General features: G+C 33.2%; 1 protein-coding gene across 4 annotated transcripts in view; it reads left to right on the forward strand.

Moving 5' to 3' along the window:
* Positions 1–18,371, forward strand: part of COP1 (COP1 E3 ubiquitin ligase) — a 240,146-nt gene that overhangs the window by 85,246 nt on the left and 136,529 nt on the right. For 2 of the 4 annotated variants that reach the window (XM_051998899.1, XM_051998900.1), the window contains exons 9-11: positions 6,143–6,200; positions 7,742–7,783; positions 16,956–17,070. In XM_051998899.1, the coding sequence (XP_051854859.1) occupies positions 6,143–6,200; positions 7,742–7,783; positions 16,956–17,070 (215 nt within the window). The remainder of the gene's footprint in view (positions 1–6,142; positions 6,201–7,741; positions 7,784–16,955; positions 17,071–18,371) is intronic. The other 2 variants (XM_051998901.1, XM_051998902.1) reach the window with 1 other exon arrangement.

The following is an 18,371-nucleotide window of genomic DNA, read 5'->3' on the forward strand; positions in this document are numbered from 1 at the left end:
GGGATCAGTGACTTTCTTCAAATTATCCCAAAGACCTCGACCTGAAGACAATTCATTTTTATAAGGTTAGAACAAAAAATAGAACAGTGTAGGTAATATCACGGGATTGAATACATACAATATGATTGCTTACATAGCTGAAGTAAGCATAACAATATGATTGATCAGAAGTCGGGAACTGAAGGGCTGGCAAAAACCCCCTTCCTTCCTCCTGTGACTAAGAAGTATTCATTGTTTGAGTCTACCTACAAGATTAGAAGGAAGGGCAGACTTCTTTGGATTGCAAATCATATATCTTTGAAGGACAATTTTATGGAGGTAAATATAATAGACCAGTCTTGATGACGTTCACATAGTAGATTTCTTTGAGGCAAGAATAGAACTTAACTTGTTACAGGGCATTTGGATTTCCTTTATACATTCTGAAACCAAGAACTGTGACTTAGGCAATTACAGAATAAAATCAATGAATTGCAGATAGAATCAATAAAAATGATGCAGAATCAATTTAATCTTTTCTGTCTATGATAGCAACATGAACTTCCTATTCTTAGATGTTATGCTTTTCTTTTCTTTTTAAATAATTATAACTTTTTATTGACAGAACCCATGCCTGGGTAATTTTTTACATCATCCCTTGCACTCCTGTTCTGACTTTTCCCCTCCCTCCTTCCACCCCCTCCCCCAGATGGCAAGCAGTCCTATACATGTTAAATATGTCACAGTATTTCCTAGATACAATATATGTGTGCAGAACCAAACAGTTCTCTTTTTGTACAGGAAGAGTTGGATTCAGAAGGTAAAAACAACCCAGGAAGAAAAACAAAAATGCAAATAGTTTACATCCATTTCCCAGTGTTCTTTCTTTGGGTATAGCTGCTTCTGTCCACCATTGATCAAGTGAAATTGAGTTAGATCTTCGCTTTGTCGAAGAAATCCACTTCCATCAGAATACATCCTCCTACAGTATTGTTGAAGTATATAATGATCTCCTGATTCTGCTCATTTCACTTAGCATCAGTTCATGTAAGTCTCTCCAAGCCTCTCTATCCTACTGGTCATTTCTTACAGAGCAATAATATTCCATTTTATGCTTTTCTTAATGTAGCTCAAAATTTATTTATCGTTTTTTATTGGCTCATTTATACTGCTGTCTGATACGCAGATTTTTTTCAAAATAGCTTCTATGTCATGCTTTTATTATAATTTGTAGAGTTGATTTTTGTACCCAAATATAGGGCTTTATATTATTTCTTTATTATGATGATGATTAATATTAATAATAATGATAGCTAGCATTTTTATAGAAAGTTGTAAAAAAGATTTGTAAAGTTCTTTACATAAGGTATTTCATTTGATCTTATTAATAACTCTGTGGGGTGGGTGTTATTATCCCCATTTGATAGATAAAGAAATTTAGGCAGAGAAGATAAATTTTGTCCAAGTTCATAGCTAGTGAATGTCTGAGACAGGATTTGAATTCATGTCTTCTTGATTTCAAGTCTACTGTATCACCTTGCTGCCTCAGCTTAGTTGAATTTCATCTTATTAAATTTGTACCAGGGCTCTAAACTTTCAGAATCTTTGTGGATCCCAATGCCTTTAGCGATTCTGTTCTGTTAGCTAACTCTTCTGACTTTGTCACCTGATAATTTGAAGACCACATTTTTATGTCAAATCTTTGGTAGAAATTTTAAGTAATTAATTGGGCCAGTAATAGATCCCTAAATACAGATAGATTTCTTGAATACTCCAAAAATTTTCTACCATACTGACCTTGAACCATTAACAGACATAACTCAGTGATGCATAGGTAGGGTGATGGATTTGACGGCTAACAAAGTCATAAAGGCCTGAGTTCAGATGTGACCTTAGATACTTCCTAGCTCTGCATGACCCCATTCAAGTCACTTAACCTCTGTTTGATTTAGGTTCTTCATCTGTCAAATGGGGATTATAATAATGTTTACCTCCTTTGGTTGTTGTGGGGCTCAAACAAGATAATGATTGTAAAGTGCTTCCAGTATAAATGCTTGCATTTATTGTTGACAAATACGCTTTTGAATCTAGCTTTCTTTATTTCTTTTTTTTTTTTTTTAATAACTTTTTGTTGACAGAGCCCATGCCTGGGTAATTTTTTTTTTTTTTTTACAACATTCTCCCTTGCACTCACTTCTGTTCCGAATTTTCCCCTCCCTCCCTTCACCCCCTTCCTCAGATGACAAGCAGTCCTAAACAAGTTAAATATGTCACAGTGTATCCTAGATACAATATATGTGTGCAGAACTGAACAGTTCTCTTGTTGCACAGGAAGAATTGGATTCAGAAGGTAAAAATAACCTGGGAAGAAAAACAAAAATGATGCAAGCAGTTTACTGGCATCATGGTTTGTTCCTTATTCTTTTTTTTTTCTAGATGTCTAGATCAGTTTTCTCCTTAATGATCCGTTCTAGAATTTTTCCAGGAATTAAAGCTAAACCTTTGTCCTATAACTTACATACTCTGTTCTTCTCCCTTTTTAAACATTAGAACAATATCTTTTCCAAATTTGTGATAACCTTTTAGTTTTTCTTATTCTCTTACTTATCACTGACAGTGGCTTAGCAATCACACCTGCTAGTTTATTTCAGGACCTGTGGATGTATAGTGGTGTGCAAATTATTCAGGACAAGCAATAATTTTAATATGATTTGTTTACTTTATCTTTCCTTATCACCAGCCTTAAGCTGGCACATTTTTTGCATTTTTTTTTATAAGAACATTTCACCTTTTTTTGGGGGGGGGGAGGGGTTACCTGGTCTTACATTCTCCATCTTCTGTAATTTCTCATTTTTTAGCCTTATGTAGTTGTTTCTTCAGAAAAATCTTATTTTTTCTTCTCATTGGAATTGTTTCTTTTTGTGTAATAACCGGGTTAGCTCTCTAGAAGGCCTCAGGATCAGCCTTGGTCTTTAGGTGGAGAAGTGAAGGAGGCAGGAGAGCCTCCACATCTGGTCCAAGATGGAGTCTGGAACCTGATGTCTTCTCTGTGGCTTAGAGTTACTGCTGAGAAAGCATGGCCAAGAGAGAGCAAGAGTCCTCTGTGACTCCTTTAAATACTCCAGTACATTCACACAGAGACTGCCCAGCCACACTTGTGCCATGTGCCAACTTGTCAGGAGAGCCATCACATCACCATATTACCTTAAGTATATATACTTGACTAGAGTGAATACATCAATAGCTAGAGAATTATTATCTCATCAGCTATACTGAATCTTAAGTACACCTTTTTAGAGTTCCAGCTCTCTACACCTTTGTGTCTTCAGAATTTTAGTCCTGATGATTTTCAGTCCCTGCTGGGATGATGGTTTGAAGTTTTTCAACTTTTCCTAAATACTCTCATGTTTCCTCCTCTTTCTTCCTTATTTGTTTGATAAATTTTCCTTCTCCATATACAATGCTGCTCCCTCCCTCCTTTCTAATTCTAATGGGGGAAAATCAATTGCATATGTACATATAAGGATAAGGGCTAGCCTACTGATTCTGATTGTATAGAGAACTCCCTGAATGAGGTTAGCCCTCCTTGCCACTTAGATTCTTAGACACTTACCCAAGTAACTTATCTAGGATTATATAGGCAATGTGTGTCAGCTATGACACTGGAATCTAGGTCTTCCTGATTCTAAGACTAGCTCTGTCAACCACACTGATTCAGTTTATAACTATATAAAGGTTAAGGAAACACAAAATAGCTAAATAGAATGTCATTTGGGAAAGAGTGCACTAGCCTCTCGGAATCAGGAATGGTTTTATTTTGAAGGGAAAGATACTAATGAAGAACAAAGGATTCATTCTTGCTTCAAGGTCATTGAGCTGTAACTTGCAAAGAGAGATTGTAAAAAGCAGAGGTGATGAGGAAGGGCATTCCAAGTATGGGTTGTGGCCAGTGACAAGACACTAAAAGATGAATAAGGACCAGAGAGAGTTTGGTTACATTGCACAGTGCAGAAAGATTTATGTCAGACTTGAATGAGAGTGTGAAGCCTGGTTGTAAAGGGCTACTGTGTACTTTTTTCTTGGATTTTGTCTCATATGAATTTCTGAATGTCTTAACTGCTACTCTTCTTGCTTCTTTGTAGCTATTCTCTAGAATATAACTTGGGATATGTGTAAAATCCGGGCTAGCTCCCTGGAGGCCTCAGGAACAGCTGGAGTCAGGATAAGTAAAAGTCCTTGGTCTTTAGGGGGAGAAGTGAAGGAGTCAGACAAAATTGCCACAAGGCTGCTGGATTCTCGAGTCCAAAGTCGCCACTTCCCTCCTCCTCTGGCCCCAACCCCCTAATCCTTAACCTACAATTCTCTTAATCCCAAACATTGAACCAGCATTAACTGAGAGAAGAGCAATTCCTTACATAAGCTAATAGAGTCATTTTCCAATAGGTAATTAACCTTAAGTGCCCAATTGTCTGCACGTGTACCTATTCAAAGTTTCAGCCCTTTACAGATATTGACATAGTTTCTTTAGTTCTGTGAGGACATGGAACAAACTATATATTTTTCTTTTAGTACAATTTTCTTTTAGATTTTGGTTTCATTGACAGAAAAATGTCAAGATTAATATGACTCAAGATAGTATGTGCCTGATTATTTCTACTTGGTCATTGTACATGATTTCAATTTTAGATTTCAATTGTAAAGTTAGGATTTAAAGATATTTCAAAATCTCTGTGAGGAGAGTATCTCTGGCCTTTTTTCCACTAATTTGCAATGATTACTGCAGAAATAGAGAGTATTACACAGGTATATATATGGCCATTTGGTATTTTTCTTTGTTTCGTGACCAAAGAATTCTTTGGTGGCTAAAATTTCTTGTTCGGGGGAGAAACACAATTAAATTGGTATTTTAGTTATATCATTTTGGCAATTGTGTAGAAAAAGAGAATGATTTAGAGAAGGAATGTTGGGAGATTGATTGAAACCTACTTTAGTGATCCTAGAAAGAGGGCATAAGGGGCAAGCCTTGCTTGATTGTAGATGTAGGTCAGGAAACATTTCAGTAAACCATGTGCAGGGTTCTGTGACCACCCTTGACATGGGGGATTTCTGCCTTTAAGGTTGATAAAATGACAATTATTGCTGAGAAAATCAAATTGATTTTGATTTCATTTTGTAGTTAATTCTATTTGTATCACTCCCAATTTGTTGTAAAATTTCATAAGCTATTTTTCTTTCTCTGAGTTAATTCAGAAATTCCACTTTCCTGTCTGAGCTAAATTCTCCCATAAATCACCTTAATTGAAAGAAATATGTTCTGTTCACATATTTTACTGCCCCTAACAATTAACCTTAAGATGGACAGTAGGAAGTCTGTTATCTCTGCAATGCTATCTGCTCTTCAAGAAAGTCTGGACTGTTATCCATGTAGGTAGATACCATCAATGAACTTTCCCTAGTAACAAGATGAAGAAGGTGTGCTAGTCCTGCATTCCAAATTTATATCCAGTCATATTGTTTTCCATCATCTATAATACATCTATAGATAGAAGAGGAAGTATAGTCAAGATTTTTTGATACTTGTTATATATAGGACACATAGGTTGTAGTCAGACTGAATGATTCTATAGACAATAGAGAATCTTTGAGCATAGGAGTGATATATGAAATGCTACATCAAGGATGGATAGTGCAAATCATCCTGGAGTCCAGAAGACTAGCTCTGATTATCTTAAGTCCAAGAGAAAAAATAATTGCCTTGAGGAGAAGCTTTTTGTGAGAATAATAGCCCTACCCTTTATAAAAGATTTTTGGAAACATATGACAGACAAAATCTTGTCCCCCTCTAAATTTTCTTTTTATTCCCTTGGGGTGTGGTCAGGAGTGAATAGCTCTAATTTGTTTTTATAAATTAATGAAATCAATTTGATACTTTTAAAATTGATATTTGATATTTGATTTGGATTTTTCAGGGCAATGTTCATTATATATCTAGGATGGTGGAAAAAAGAAATGATAGCAGGTTATTACTGTATTTTAGGTAAATTTTTCCTATAATGTAAAAATTATGGTATTTGTTTGCTATCTGGATTTTCTTTCAATAGTAACAAGAAAACAATATTGGCACCATTGATGAAGCCAAATTTCTTTTTTCTTCATTTTGCAGTAGTATTATTGATTCTACGGAATATAGTCAACCTCCAGGTTTCAGTGGCAGCTCTCAGGTAAGAAGCTACATTAATTGTTCCTTTTTTAATAAAGAAAAGACAGAAAGTATACCACTTTAATCCAAGAACTTTGAAGTCTAATTATATTAAAAAAAAAAAACCAAAACCTCCCTTTAAAGTGATAATACTGTTTCAACATGGAATGTCAACAGATCTTTATAAGTTACTTAACTGTATACTAGGACATTGTTACACAATCAGAATACAAAAGGGAAAAACAAAAAGTAGCCTTTACATTCAGGTAATTTACAATTCCAATAAGGGAAATGTGACATTGTCAATAAGAAATATCATACAACGGCAAATATGACAGGATACCAAATTAAGGCAAAATATTCCAGGATAAATAAGAAATTTGAGCTTTTATATCCTGAACAACTGTTGTGGAATAATAAGGGGAAATGATGAAATTATACTTCTGGTTCCTGCCAATTAAGTCTTTAAACTTTATGAAATTAAAGCACCTCATATCCTGTACAATCTCTACCTTCTTATGTCTAGTTTACTTTGACTCCTTTACAGTGATAAAGGAGTTTTGAACTTGCACATATGAAAGGTATGTTACTCATCAGGTTGTGATTTTCTCCATTAAATAGTGAAATTTGCATTCTCATGATAACTGCTTTAAAATTGTTGAGATATTCCACTATTTAGATAGTATTTAATATTTTCTTTTGACATTACTTTGTCAGTGTAAGTGGTGAGCTGAGCTTTGGAATATATTTTGCAAAGTCTTGTGCCAGTGTTGAAAGATTATAGTTTGATATTTTGGGACTTCTTTATGCCATACTCTCCTTGTTTGTAATTTGGGGATGATAACATACTATATATTTGATTGGATTGTTGTAAAAATAAAGCAACAGTAAGTGTTAAAAAGACTTGAAAGTAACAAATACATAGATTTTTTTGTTGTTGTTTTAATTTGTCAAAAGACATGTTTGTCTTTGACATGATCTAAAATTGTTTACCTTTGATCATTTTGTATTTGTGTTAATATTATGGTTATTTTGGTAGGATTTTTACATGTTGACTGGATTGACGATTTTGTTTAGAACATATATTGGAAGTTTTCTCTTCTTTTTATTTTAAGGTGTTTAATTGACTTAACCATAGACTGGTCAGCCCCCTGTGCTGTCTATTAATTTCAGTGTCAAGGAAAGTTTTGAATGCTTGAGATCAGACATAATTTGAACTAGACTTCTAAAAAGTAAAGAACTTGTCTCTTTTAATTACATATATATGTATCAGTTAAACTACATTTTGAACAGGAGACATTATTTGAGAATTTATGGATATTTTCAGGTTTCCTTTATTTATTTATTTATTTATTAATGAGGAAGATTATACTAGAACCTGCATTATTAACCTAATACATTAATCCTCTAGGTAAACTTTTATTTGTTGATTAATATTTAAGTGTAGTACTTAATAGGATCTTGTGAATGAGCTTCAGAGTGAGTTGGATCCTGCAGTTTTTGGTTTGTATGCATTCAGACAAACCATTAAGTACTCTGACTCTTTTTAGGATTTATTCACAGAGTTCAATTGTATTGAGAGGAATCTGGTTCCATAGCTACTTGGTAAGTCTCTATTTTCTCTTCAATTGAAATCTTAGTAATGGATTTGTGGAGTTTAAATGAGAATTTATCTCTTAGTTTCACATTTTGAAACAGATTAAAATAGTTTTTTTTACTATAGTGCATAGGTTTATCAATGTTTGATTGTGGTGATTCCAACAGCAAAGCTGCTGCTACATCATGTAGTCAACATAGTTAAACAGAGGACTATTTGACCTCTGTCCTCCATGAGCTTATATTGCATATTATTTATTAGTTCAATAAACATTAAGTTCCAGTAATGTATTGTACTACATGCAACAGAAGATTAACAGACATGGAAATAAGGGCAGCATAATAGAGAAAATGGCATTTGAAGAGTGAGTATCATTTCAGTGTTCTGAAATCAGTGGAAAGCATTTTAAGTTTAGAGAATAATATGGGAGGAAAGGATGTAGGAATATACAACTTTTTTCATAGGAAACCTTTTTGAGGGATCATATATTAAGGTGTCTTATAAGATATGAATTAAGTGACAGTGTAACCAGATTTCTTTTTAACATGTGCAGAAGATAAATATTTTTCCCTCACATTATTGATTGATAAACTTGAATTCAACTCTTTAGAAAAATTTAGGATGCAATGTTAAAATAATAGTTTCTGAGTCTTTAAAAAGGGACGTAGTGATCGCTAGTAGATGATATTATTCAAAAATATTTAATGGAATACTAACTTGGTTTCTAGTTTAACAACAGGATTTTAAGATGATGTGATTATGGGAATGTTGTAGAATAGTTGGCATTTGATAGAGATTCTTAATAATCTTGTGGATGAAGAGATAAATCATTTACTTAAGTGATAAGTTAGATGAATTTGGAATTGATTGACCAGATGTTAAAGAACAGTGATTAATAGATTATTGTCAACCTGATATGCAGTCTGTAGTAGAATATCCCAGAGATTTATTCTTGATCATGTTGTGTTGAAGATTTTTTGTTATTTATTTGGATAACAAGGACAATCACCATGGTTAAAAGCTTTGAGTTAATGTCATATGAGGACTGAATGAAGGAAGTGGAGTTATTTAGCCTGGAGATGACAAAATTTGAGGTAGAGTATGTGATAGGTGTTTCTAGAAGTGCTATCAGGTAAACAAGGATTAAATTTATACTTTTTTTTGCCCCAAAAGTCAAAACTATGAACATTGTGTAGAACTTGAAAAAAGACAAATGTTAAATTTGGTGCAAAGAAAAACTCCCTCTCCCCCATCTCATTGGGCCCAGGAAAGAAAAGAAAAGAGGTATCTCCCCTCCAGTTTTAGTTGATGTATTGATGTAATAATAACAGTAATAATAACAACCATGTAAATTTAAGGTTTACAAGTACTTTAAATATAATATTTCATTTTATCCTCACAGCAGCCCTGGGAAGTAGGTGCTGTTGTTTATTTTTTTTTGCAGATATTTACAAATGTTTATTATTTTACAGATATTTATTATTTTTCAGATGAGGGAACCAAGGTAGACAAAGTTTAAGTGATTTGTTCTGAGTTACATAGATGAGGCTGGATTTGGATTCAGGAATTTCTGATTAGATAATAGATTAGATAATATATTGCCTCTAGGAATTTAAAACACATTACAGAAATAAAAATAGATTTAAAATTGTGTCATTCTACAAATTTGAAAACCTCTCATCTATTATTTTGCCAAGTAATTGATAAATTATTGATAAAATTGTTGGTAATTGGTAACAATGTTCAGGAGCATGCGGGTACGAATAAATTCCTCTAATACTCTGATAGCAATCTAGGAAATAAACAGTGAACCATGATTTCTAGTGTTTAGCATGTTCTAGCTAATGTCATGGTTGTTGGACTTAACATACCTCTAGGTTTGTGGTAACTCCCTTTTCTTCATGATATTCATCCATCAGTGTGACAGTGGCTCAACCAAATTTGCTAATTTCTTTAATACCCCAATAGATTTACAATTCACCCAAGCTAGATTTCCAGATTGCAATCAAGTTTAACCAGGCAGTCTAACTTCATTATTTCTGTCTTTTCCAACCCAGAAATCATTCCCTTTAGGGGGAAAAAACAGAAGCAAAATAAGCATTGTGTATTTGCCCTTTTTCACTCAGTAATCAACACACTGTCCATACCAAATAGCCCTCTTATCCCTTTCTCTCCCTCCCTCCTTCATTCCCGGCTTTCCTTCCTCCTTCCCGCCTCTCTCCTTCCCTCCTCACCTTCTTCCTTCATTTTAAAAATAATAATCACCTTATATTTTTAAATACATGCAAAGATAGTTTTCAACATCACCCCTGCAAAACTTTGTGTTCCAAATTTTTCTCCCCCCACCTCCCACTTCCCCCAAATAATTCAATAGAGGTTAAACATGGCAATTCTTATAAACATATTTCTCACAATTACCATGCTGTTCAAGAAAAGTTATGTCAAAGTGGGAGGGGGGAACACAAGGAAAACAAATAAACAAACAATAACAACAACAAAGGTGAAAATATTATGCCTTGATCAACAATCAGTCTCCATAGTTCTCTATCCTTCAAAAGTCTATTGGAATTGGCCTGAATCACTTCATTGCTGAAAAGCGCTATATCCATCACAGTTGATCATCACATAATCTTCTTGGTGCTGTATACAATATTCTCTTGATTCTACTTGCTTCATTTAACATCAGTTCATATAAGTAATAGCATAATTTATAAAGAAAACACATATTCATTAACTTGAATTAACATTGTTCATAAATGCACAATAACAAACCATCTTTTCCCTTTAAAAACTTAAAATCCACTAGGAACTATCCTTTACTATGTGGGCCTATAGACCATGTATATTAGGGAGAGCACTTGCTCTAAAGGAGGTGAACCTAGGTCCAGATCCTTCATGAAGATTATTGATTGTATTATAACTGAGCAAATCAGTTTATCTCCTGGGTCTTAATTTCCTTCTCTGAAAATTGAGAGCATTGGAGTAGATGGCCTCAGAAGATCCTTCCAGCTTGGAATTTTTGATCCTAAAAAAATATATTATTTATCCATGGTAATATATAAATTAGTTTTAAGATGTAGATATTTTTAACACTGTAAAAATTAAGAAAGTTCTCAGGTTTATGGTGGCCCTGACCTGTGCTCACTTGATTATTGTTAGGCATTGCAGGAAAAACTTCAGAAAACAATTTTGTTAAAAAAAAAAAAAACACACTTACAAATTCTTCCTTGATATCCTTTGAGAGATGTATTAAATACTTATTATGTGTCAGTTACTGTGTTAGGCAATAGAGATACTAAAGAATAAAAAAAAAATCCCTTCTCTCAAGGAATGATCAAAGGTACTATATATAAAACCAAAAAAAAAATCAGTGTTTTATGTTAAAACACTGAAAAATTTTCCAGTAAAGATCAGTAGTAAATCAAGAATGTCCTATGTCTGCACTATTATTCCATATTGTATGAAGAATGCTGGTTATAATATCAACACAGAAAATATAAAATTTGGAAATAAGTATAGGTGAATTGTAGGTAAAATTTTCTCTTATTTGAAGATATTAAGGGTTTTTTTTTTTTTTTTATGTTTGTAAGAACAATTATCTTCACAGTTTGACTTAAACCCTTTTTAGAGGACAAGACTCAACCCACAGTCATCATAGCTAATAATTGGAGTTAACTTCAATATAACCACATCTATTTTTGTACCCCTAACATGTTCTTATACTTTCCCACTCCCTTCACTGTCAAAGTTTCTAACCTCTTTTTCCTCCACTTCTGAACTAAGCCTGTGGTTTGGGTATCCACAGAAATTGATGTGCCTCAGCACCACTGGGAAAATTCTTCTCCCCTTTAGCCATGGCATACTGAAGTCAAGGTCCCCAGATCACTCAGTAGATGTGTAAAGTGCCCCTTAGAAGGTATCTCTTTACCCTAGGTTAGTAGTTAGTCATTGTGATGACCTATGTTAGTGTACCAGACCATGCCAGGCAACTGAAATGCTTTATTGTCTCATCAGGCTTCTTCTCTTTTTAGAAACTCAGGCCTTAAATTAGGATAATATCAAAAACATTAAGCATGTGAAACTTTTAATTTTGATATTTAGAGAAGGACCGATGAAGTTTCTTATTTAGTTAGGTTAGATGAAAGACTTTAGAGGTAAGTTCTATCTGAATATAATCTTGGAATAGGTAATTTAAATAGAGAAGGGATGGCTAGGTCTTAGTCTTTACATAATGTTGTTATTCAGGATTACATTTCTACATTTCAGTAAGTCATTAAACTGATTAAGTACTTTGTGCCTTTAACTGCTGTCCTCAAAAAGGTTTCATTTTAACAAGAACCTAGCAACTTTTCTGAGATTCATTGGATTGACTGGGAAGAAGTTCCAAGGGTGGAATCATGACACAGTTGTAGGGAAATTTCAAATGGCTAGGAAGTGAAGAGATGGGATTGTCTGGGCTCCCTTTTAAAATGCAGATTCCAGTATCATGCTTTTATATCAATAGTCTTTTCCTTTTTCCCTACAGTTGGCAAACATATCTTCCTTTCCCATGATAGATTCATAACTGGATTTTTGATCATCCTGGAGACATTTTTTGTTTAGATATTTCACATTTCCTGACATTAAACAGACAAAAACAAAAGTTTTGCTAATTAGGTATACCAATCAGTATTCCAATATTCATTTGTTTATAGAGGACATATTGCTTTCATGCTTATTATGAATTCTGAGTCTTTTTGAAATTAATTCAGGTTGTACTCAGTAACCTTAGCCAGTAATCTTGTATATTTTTTGTGCTGTTTGTCTGACATTATTTGACTTACATCTTGGATTCATTAATCAGATTGTTGTGATTTTCATTTTTTTTTTTTTTTTAAGATTTAAGACATTTAAAAATAAACTAGACATGATAACCATTTGCATTTGTAATGTCGATTTACACTGAATTTGCAGTTGATTTGCTTTGAACTTTCCAAGGTTGGCTCCCTGTTTTTCATTATTCTTATGTTACACTGAAAAGAAAAAAACAAAGCAAAACAAAAAACCTGTGTTTATTCCTAAGGTTTTCATTTTATAATTAAACTTTCTTGACTCATAACCACCCTTTATACTTTTTAAATTAGGATTTTTTTTCTCTTTCTACAACCTTTCCTCACTTGATGTAGGTCTTGTGAGAAATTTTTTGGGTGCTCTGTTTCTTGATCATTTTTTTTTTTTGGGGGGGGAGTGGTGGGGGAGTAAGGCAATTGAGGTTAAGTGACTTGCTCAGGGTCACACAGGTAGTAAGTATTAAGTGTCTGAGGCTGGATTTCATCTCAGGTCCTCCTGAATCTTGGGCTGATGCTCTAATCATCTTGATAATTAAAAAAAAAAAAATCCGTAATTTTAAAGCCTTAAAGGTAGTCTTTAAAATCCATATGTTTCTAACTGTTGATTTATTTTGTTTTAAAGGGAACTCTGGAATTTTTAGAGATACATTATAAAGTATATTTATTACTTTTCAGCACAGTTTTACTTGGAAAATAAGTTTGGTATAAGATTCATTCATAGCTTGAACACTTTTCAAATTTCAGCAACATAATTAACTTGTCTTAATGTAAAATTTTGATACATTCATTATTGGACTTGAGAATAAAGGCATTTATTATGTCATTATATCTGTTAATTTTCATTGTACCACCAGTTGGAAGCATTCATCTTTAAATCATTTCACTGCTTTTATATTCTTGGCAAATTGCTTAGACATAATATGTAATAAAATATTCTCTATTGTGTTTCACCTCTGTTTTCAGTTTAATCCTGTTGAGAATGAGTTTTTGTTGTCATGAGATTTTTAAAAGTTTTTTGTTGCCCTCCCCCCAAAAAATCATACAGAATTCCCTTCTTATTATTGACTTATTCTATTTTACCTTGTTACTTTTTCATTTGTGCTTTTTGCTTCAAGGTTTGAAGTGTGCATATACACATTGATGTCTTGTCTGAGGTGGAGTTATGTTCAAGTTTCTTTTAAAGTATTTAGCAATTGTAAATCTAACATGTATTTGATATTTTGTTATACTTTTTTAGTATTAATTTTAAAAAATAAGCAGAATTGATAAAAATATCAAGAGACTATAAGGAAATTTTTGTGTGTATAGGATTTTAGCTAATGTGCATTTTATGTTTTTAGTATTTCAGTGCTAGTCATGACTGTGAGGACTTGCCTCTAAACCTCTTGTGGTGCTTTAAAGGGAGAAACTGCTAGACTGTTCACTCACCATCTCTTCTTTCTTTTTCATATTGCTTGTTTTTAAAATTTTTTAAATTAAAGCTTTTTATTTACAAAACATATGCATGGGTAATTTTTCAATGTTGACCCTTGCAAAACCTTATGTTCCAAATTTCTCCCTCCTTCCCTTTCCCTTCTTTAGATGGCAGATAATCCAATACATATTAAATATGTTAAATCCAATATATGTATACATATTTATACAGTTATCTTTCAGCATCTCTTCTTGGATGTTCCTTTGTGATAATATCGCTAGCTCTCATGGTTTCAGTGATCATCTTTATTATGCAGATGACTCTCAGATCTGCTTGTCTAACCCAAATCTTTTTTCCCAATCAAATACGAAATACTATTTTGTTTTTATTCTAATATGATCCATTTCCACCTTTCTGGCCTGCTTATGCCCCTCTATGTACTCTTTGATATTGCTCTCTTTGTTGTTCTTTGAATATGTCATTCCAATCTCCTTTCTCTGAGTATTTTTAGTGGATATCCCATCCATGTGGCGACTGCACTAGCACCTAGGATATCTTAGAATCAGCCGGAGTCCGAAGAAGCAAAATTCTTTAGTCTTTATTCTTGGTCTTTAGGGGTAGAAGTGAACTGGATGGAAGTAGAATCTCCGCAACCGGCTTCTTCCTCGTCCATGGTCAAAGTGACTCTGCTAGTCTTACTCCACCTCCCAGTCCCTCCTACAATCCTCTATATACACCAATAATTGAGCCAGCACAGGATAGTGGGAAGGACCATTTTCCAAGAATATGCCCATAGAGTATTGTCCAATTGGTAGTTAGCCTCAAGTGCTTGGTTGTCCTGACCTCAGTGCATTGACTCAAGAGTTTCAGCCCTCTACACATCCATATTAGAACATTGTTTCCACCTCTCTAATGCCCAGCTTTCCTGACTATCTCCAAGTCTCAGTTAAAGTTCTTCTACGTGAATCTTTTCCCTGTCTTCATGAATCCCTCTTAGATTACCTTCATGGATGTACCATATATATGTATATACGTGTGTGTGTGTGTGTGTGTGTGTGTGTGTGTGTGTGTGTGTGTAATTGTTTCTATGTTGTCCCCCAAACTAGGCTTTGAGCTCCTTGGCAGAGCTTGGCATTGTGCCTGGGACATTGTCTACACTTAATAAATGCTAATTAAATTTACTACACTTGTTCTTTTGTGGAATGGAATTTTCTCGAGTACAAGTCTTTGTATTCTGAGCATTCAGTAGAGTTCCTTGCACACTGCAGGCAATTAATGTATGAATTAGAATTAAAATTAGAATTTGGATTGAATTTTACTCTACCACCAAGCATTTTCTTGTGTTGTACAGCCATTTGCCTCAAACTAGCACATAAAAATATGATCATTGTACAATTTAGCTGGAAAAAAATACAGCCATGTGAAGTATTTTTAAATAATAATATAGTCTTAAAATGTCAAATTAGTGTGGACCTCCCCTCTTCCCACAACTAATAATTTCTAAGAAGCAAGAGATTACTGTGGATTGACGAGATCTGGAAGAAAACAGAATTCAAGCTGATACCAATATCTTGAGTAAAATATGATTGTTGAGTAAATTTGTCATATAAAATCATGAGCTTAAAAATAAATCAAAATGAAAATATTTATGGCTATGTATTGTTTCATATGACCTCTGTATATGATTTTCTATCAGCGCATATAATCTAGGATTAATTGCATGTATTATTTGTATAATGTCCTAACAGCATTCTTTATGTCCCATGGTGCTTGTATTTGTGAGTTATTCAATAGATAAATTAAGTGTCACTACTTTGGAACAGAAATAATAAACTGGGATAGTAAGTTTTCTCCAAAAAGTCTCATTTTTGCTCTGATTTATAAAAAATATCGTTCATTATAGATCAAAAATGTCATATAAATAATAATATCATTTGGTGAACTTTGCTTTTAGCAAAATTCATAAGTTCTTTCAGTTTATTTTAAGTGATAATGCCATTCCAGTTAATAATGTTTCTGTAATGATTTTTAAACTATTTAAGATAGTTTTCCTAATAAAGATAGGGTCTGGACTTGTGATTTTCATCATATAGGAATGATGTTTCTGTAATGATTTTTAAATTAAGATAATTCTCATAAAGATAGGGTCTAGACTTGTGATTTCATGTAGAAAGCTCTAAGTGAAGAACTTCTATCAATGCTTTTTGTAGTCTTATAGTGTAGCTTAGAAAGTTTATTTAGGGTCACATAGCTAATAAGTCAGAGAAAAATTTTGAACTCTGATCTTCCAGATATTGAAGCTAGCTTTCTCTCCTGTGTGCTGTACTGACCTCTGGAATTAGTTATTTTTTTAAAGTTTTAATGGATCTGTGTATTGTTTAAGCATGTACACATGTATGTCACATGCTTCCCTGGTGGCCAGGACACTTTTTTTGGTAGCCACCAAATCAAACAGTGGATCCTAATTCTCAGGTTTACTTTATTGTGAAAATTGGCTGATTCTTTGTTGCATTTTGCTTTGAGTTAGGCTGACTTCAAATATTTTTCCCTATAGATTTTGAATCATAAATAGAAATGTCATTACTTGTAATTATTGTTGCTGCTAATATTTTTTGCATACAAATTTTTCTCTTTTTTTGAGTGTTCAAAATAATGCTATTTCTATATGCTGCTAGCCACTGACAATACAAATTTAAAAAATGAAACAGTCCTTATTTTCAGAGAGCTTACAGGGGATTTTACATTTTTGTTGGATAAAATATCATACTTGGTAAATGTAGTGTAAAAACCACTAATGAATCTGAAGTAGTAATTTTAATTGTTTACTTTAAAATCCAATAAAGATGAACATACAAGCAATAATGCACAGTCAAATACTGGTTTATGTAGTTTGCTTCTTATTCTAAACAAATCTATCCTTTGTCATCCCCTTTTCAGACAAAGAAGCAGCCTTGGTACAACAGTACATTAGCATCACGTCGGAAACGCCTCACTGCTCATTTTGAGGATTTAGAGCAATGCTACTTTTCTACAAGAATGTCTCGGGTCTCAGGTACATTCTCTATTTGTGTCTTCAAATATCAATGCTTAAGGAATATATGAACTTTGCACTTTTGTTTAAGGCCTCCTTTTCCCCCTCCCTTCCCTTTTTTTTTTGGAGAATGCTTCCTGTGATTAGGGATGAAAAATGCTAGTTTAAACTGTATTCTTGATGCTAAATCAAACAGTAGGTTCAGATAGCTAGTGTTTTCAGAAAGACTTAATTGGAAGAAAGAAACATCTAAATTCCATTTTCTAAGAAGAGAAGAATTTCAGCAAGCATAGATCATTAATCAACAGGCATTTATTGTAGTCTTATTAAATGTCAGGTTCTATGCCAACCTTTGGGGATAGATGAAGAATAAGTACATTTCAGGCATGGGATGCAGCTTACACAATAACAAGGAGACTAGGGGAAAATAATTTGAAACAAAATTGGAAAAATGCAAAAATAATTTTGGGGAAATTTTTAGTCTTTAGAAACAAATTACTGAATATAAGAGAAAAGCAGTAATAAGTACATATGTGCCCCACAAAAATAGAATTCCTTTATAATCATTGAAGATACAGCATAGCCTAGAATATGTAGAGAATTGACTCAAATTTATTAGAATACAAGCCAGTCCTCAGTTGATAAATGGTGAAAAGAACAGACAATTTTCAGATGAAGAAATAAAATTTATTTCTAGTCATATGAAAATAAATGCTCTAACTCACTGATTAGAGAAATGAAAATTAAGACAACACTGAGATACTACTTCACACCTCTCAGATTGGCTAAAACGACAGGAAAATACGATGTAGGAAAACTGGAATCTTAATTTTTGTAAATATGTCATCTGTCTACATTTCCAAACACTCGAACATCTGCCCAAATACCATTGTAAGTTCTTGACTCTTCCTTTTATCTCTTTTTCTTCAGTGTCTAGTACAATGGAGTGTTTGTTGGAGGTACTCAGTGTATGTTAATTGAATTGTTGTTGAATTTAAGTATAGTCATTGCTATATACTTTGAAAATTATAAGAAAATTTAAAAACCATTTATTTTAACTGAATCCTAGTTTCTTGCAATTACTCAAATTTTATAGTTACAGATTGCTTATTTGCCTTTCTTAATCTACCTTTGTCTTTTATATACTTTTTCTTCCTTAGAAATTCTTTCATTTTGAATTTTTTTACAAAGAGGAACCATAGCTGAATGCTTCTTTGTATTCAGGCTTTTAGTTGAATTTAATAACAGCCCCTTCCTTCTTTAGAATGTGAAGTATAAAATGTTAAAGTGTATTATATTTGAAGATTTGAAAAATTAGCATT

This window comes from Antechinus flavipes, chromosome 4, assembly GCF_016432865.1.
Source record: "Antechinus flavipes isolate AdamAnt ecotype Samford, QLD, Australia chromosome 4, AdamAnt_v2, whole genome shotgun sequence".
Taxonomy (NCBI): domain Eukaryota; kingdom Metazoa; phylum Chordata; class Mammalia; order Dasyuromorphia; family Dasyuridae; genus Antechinus; species Antechinus flavipes.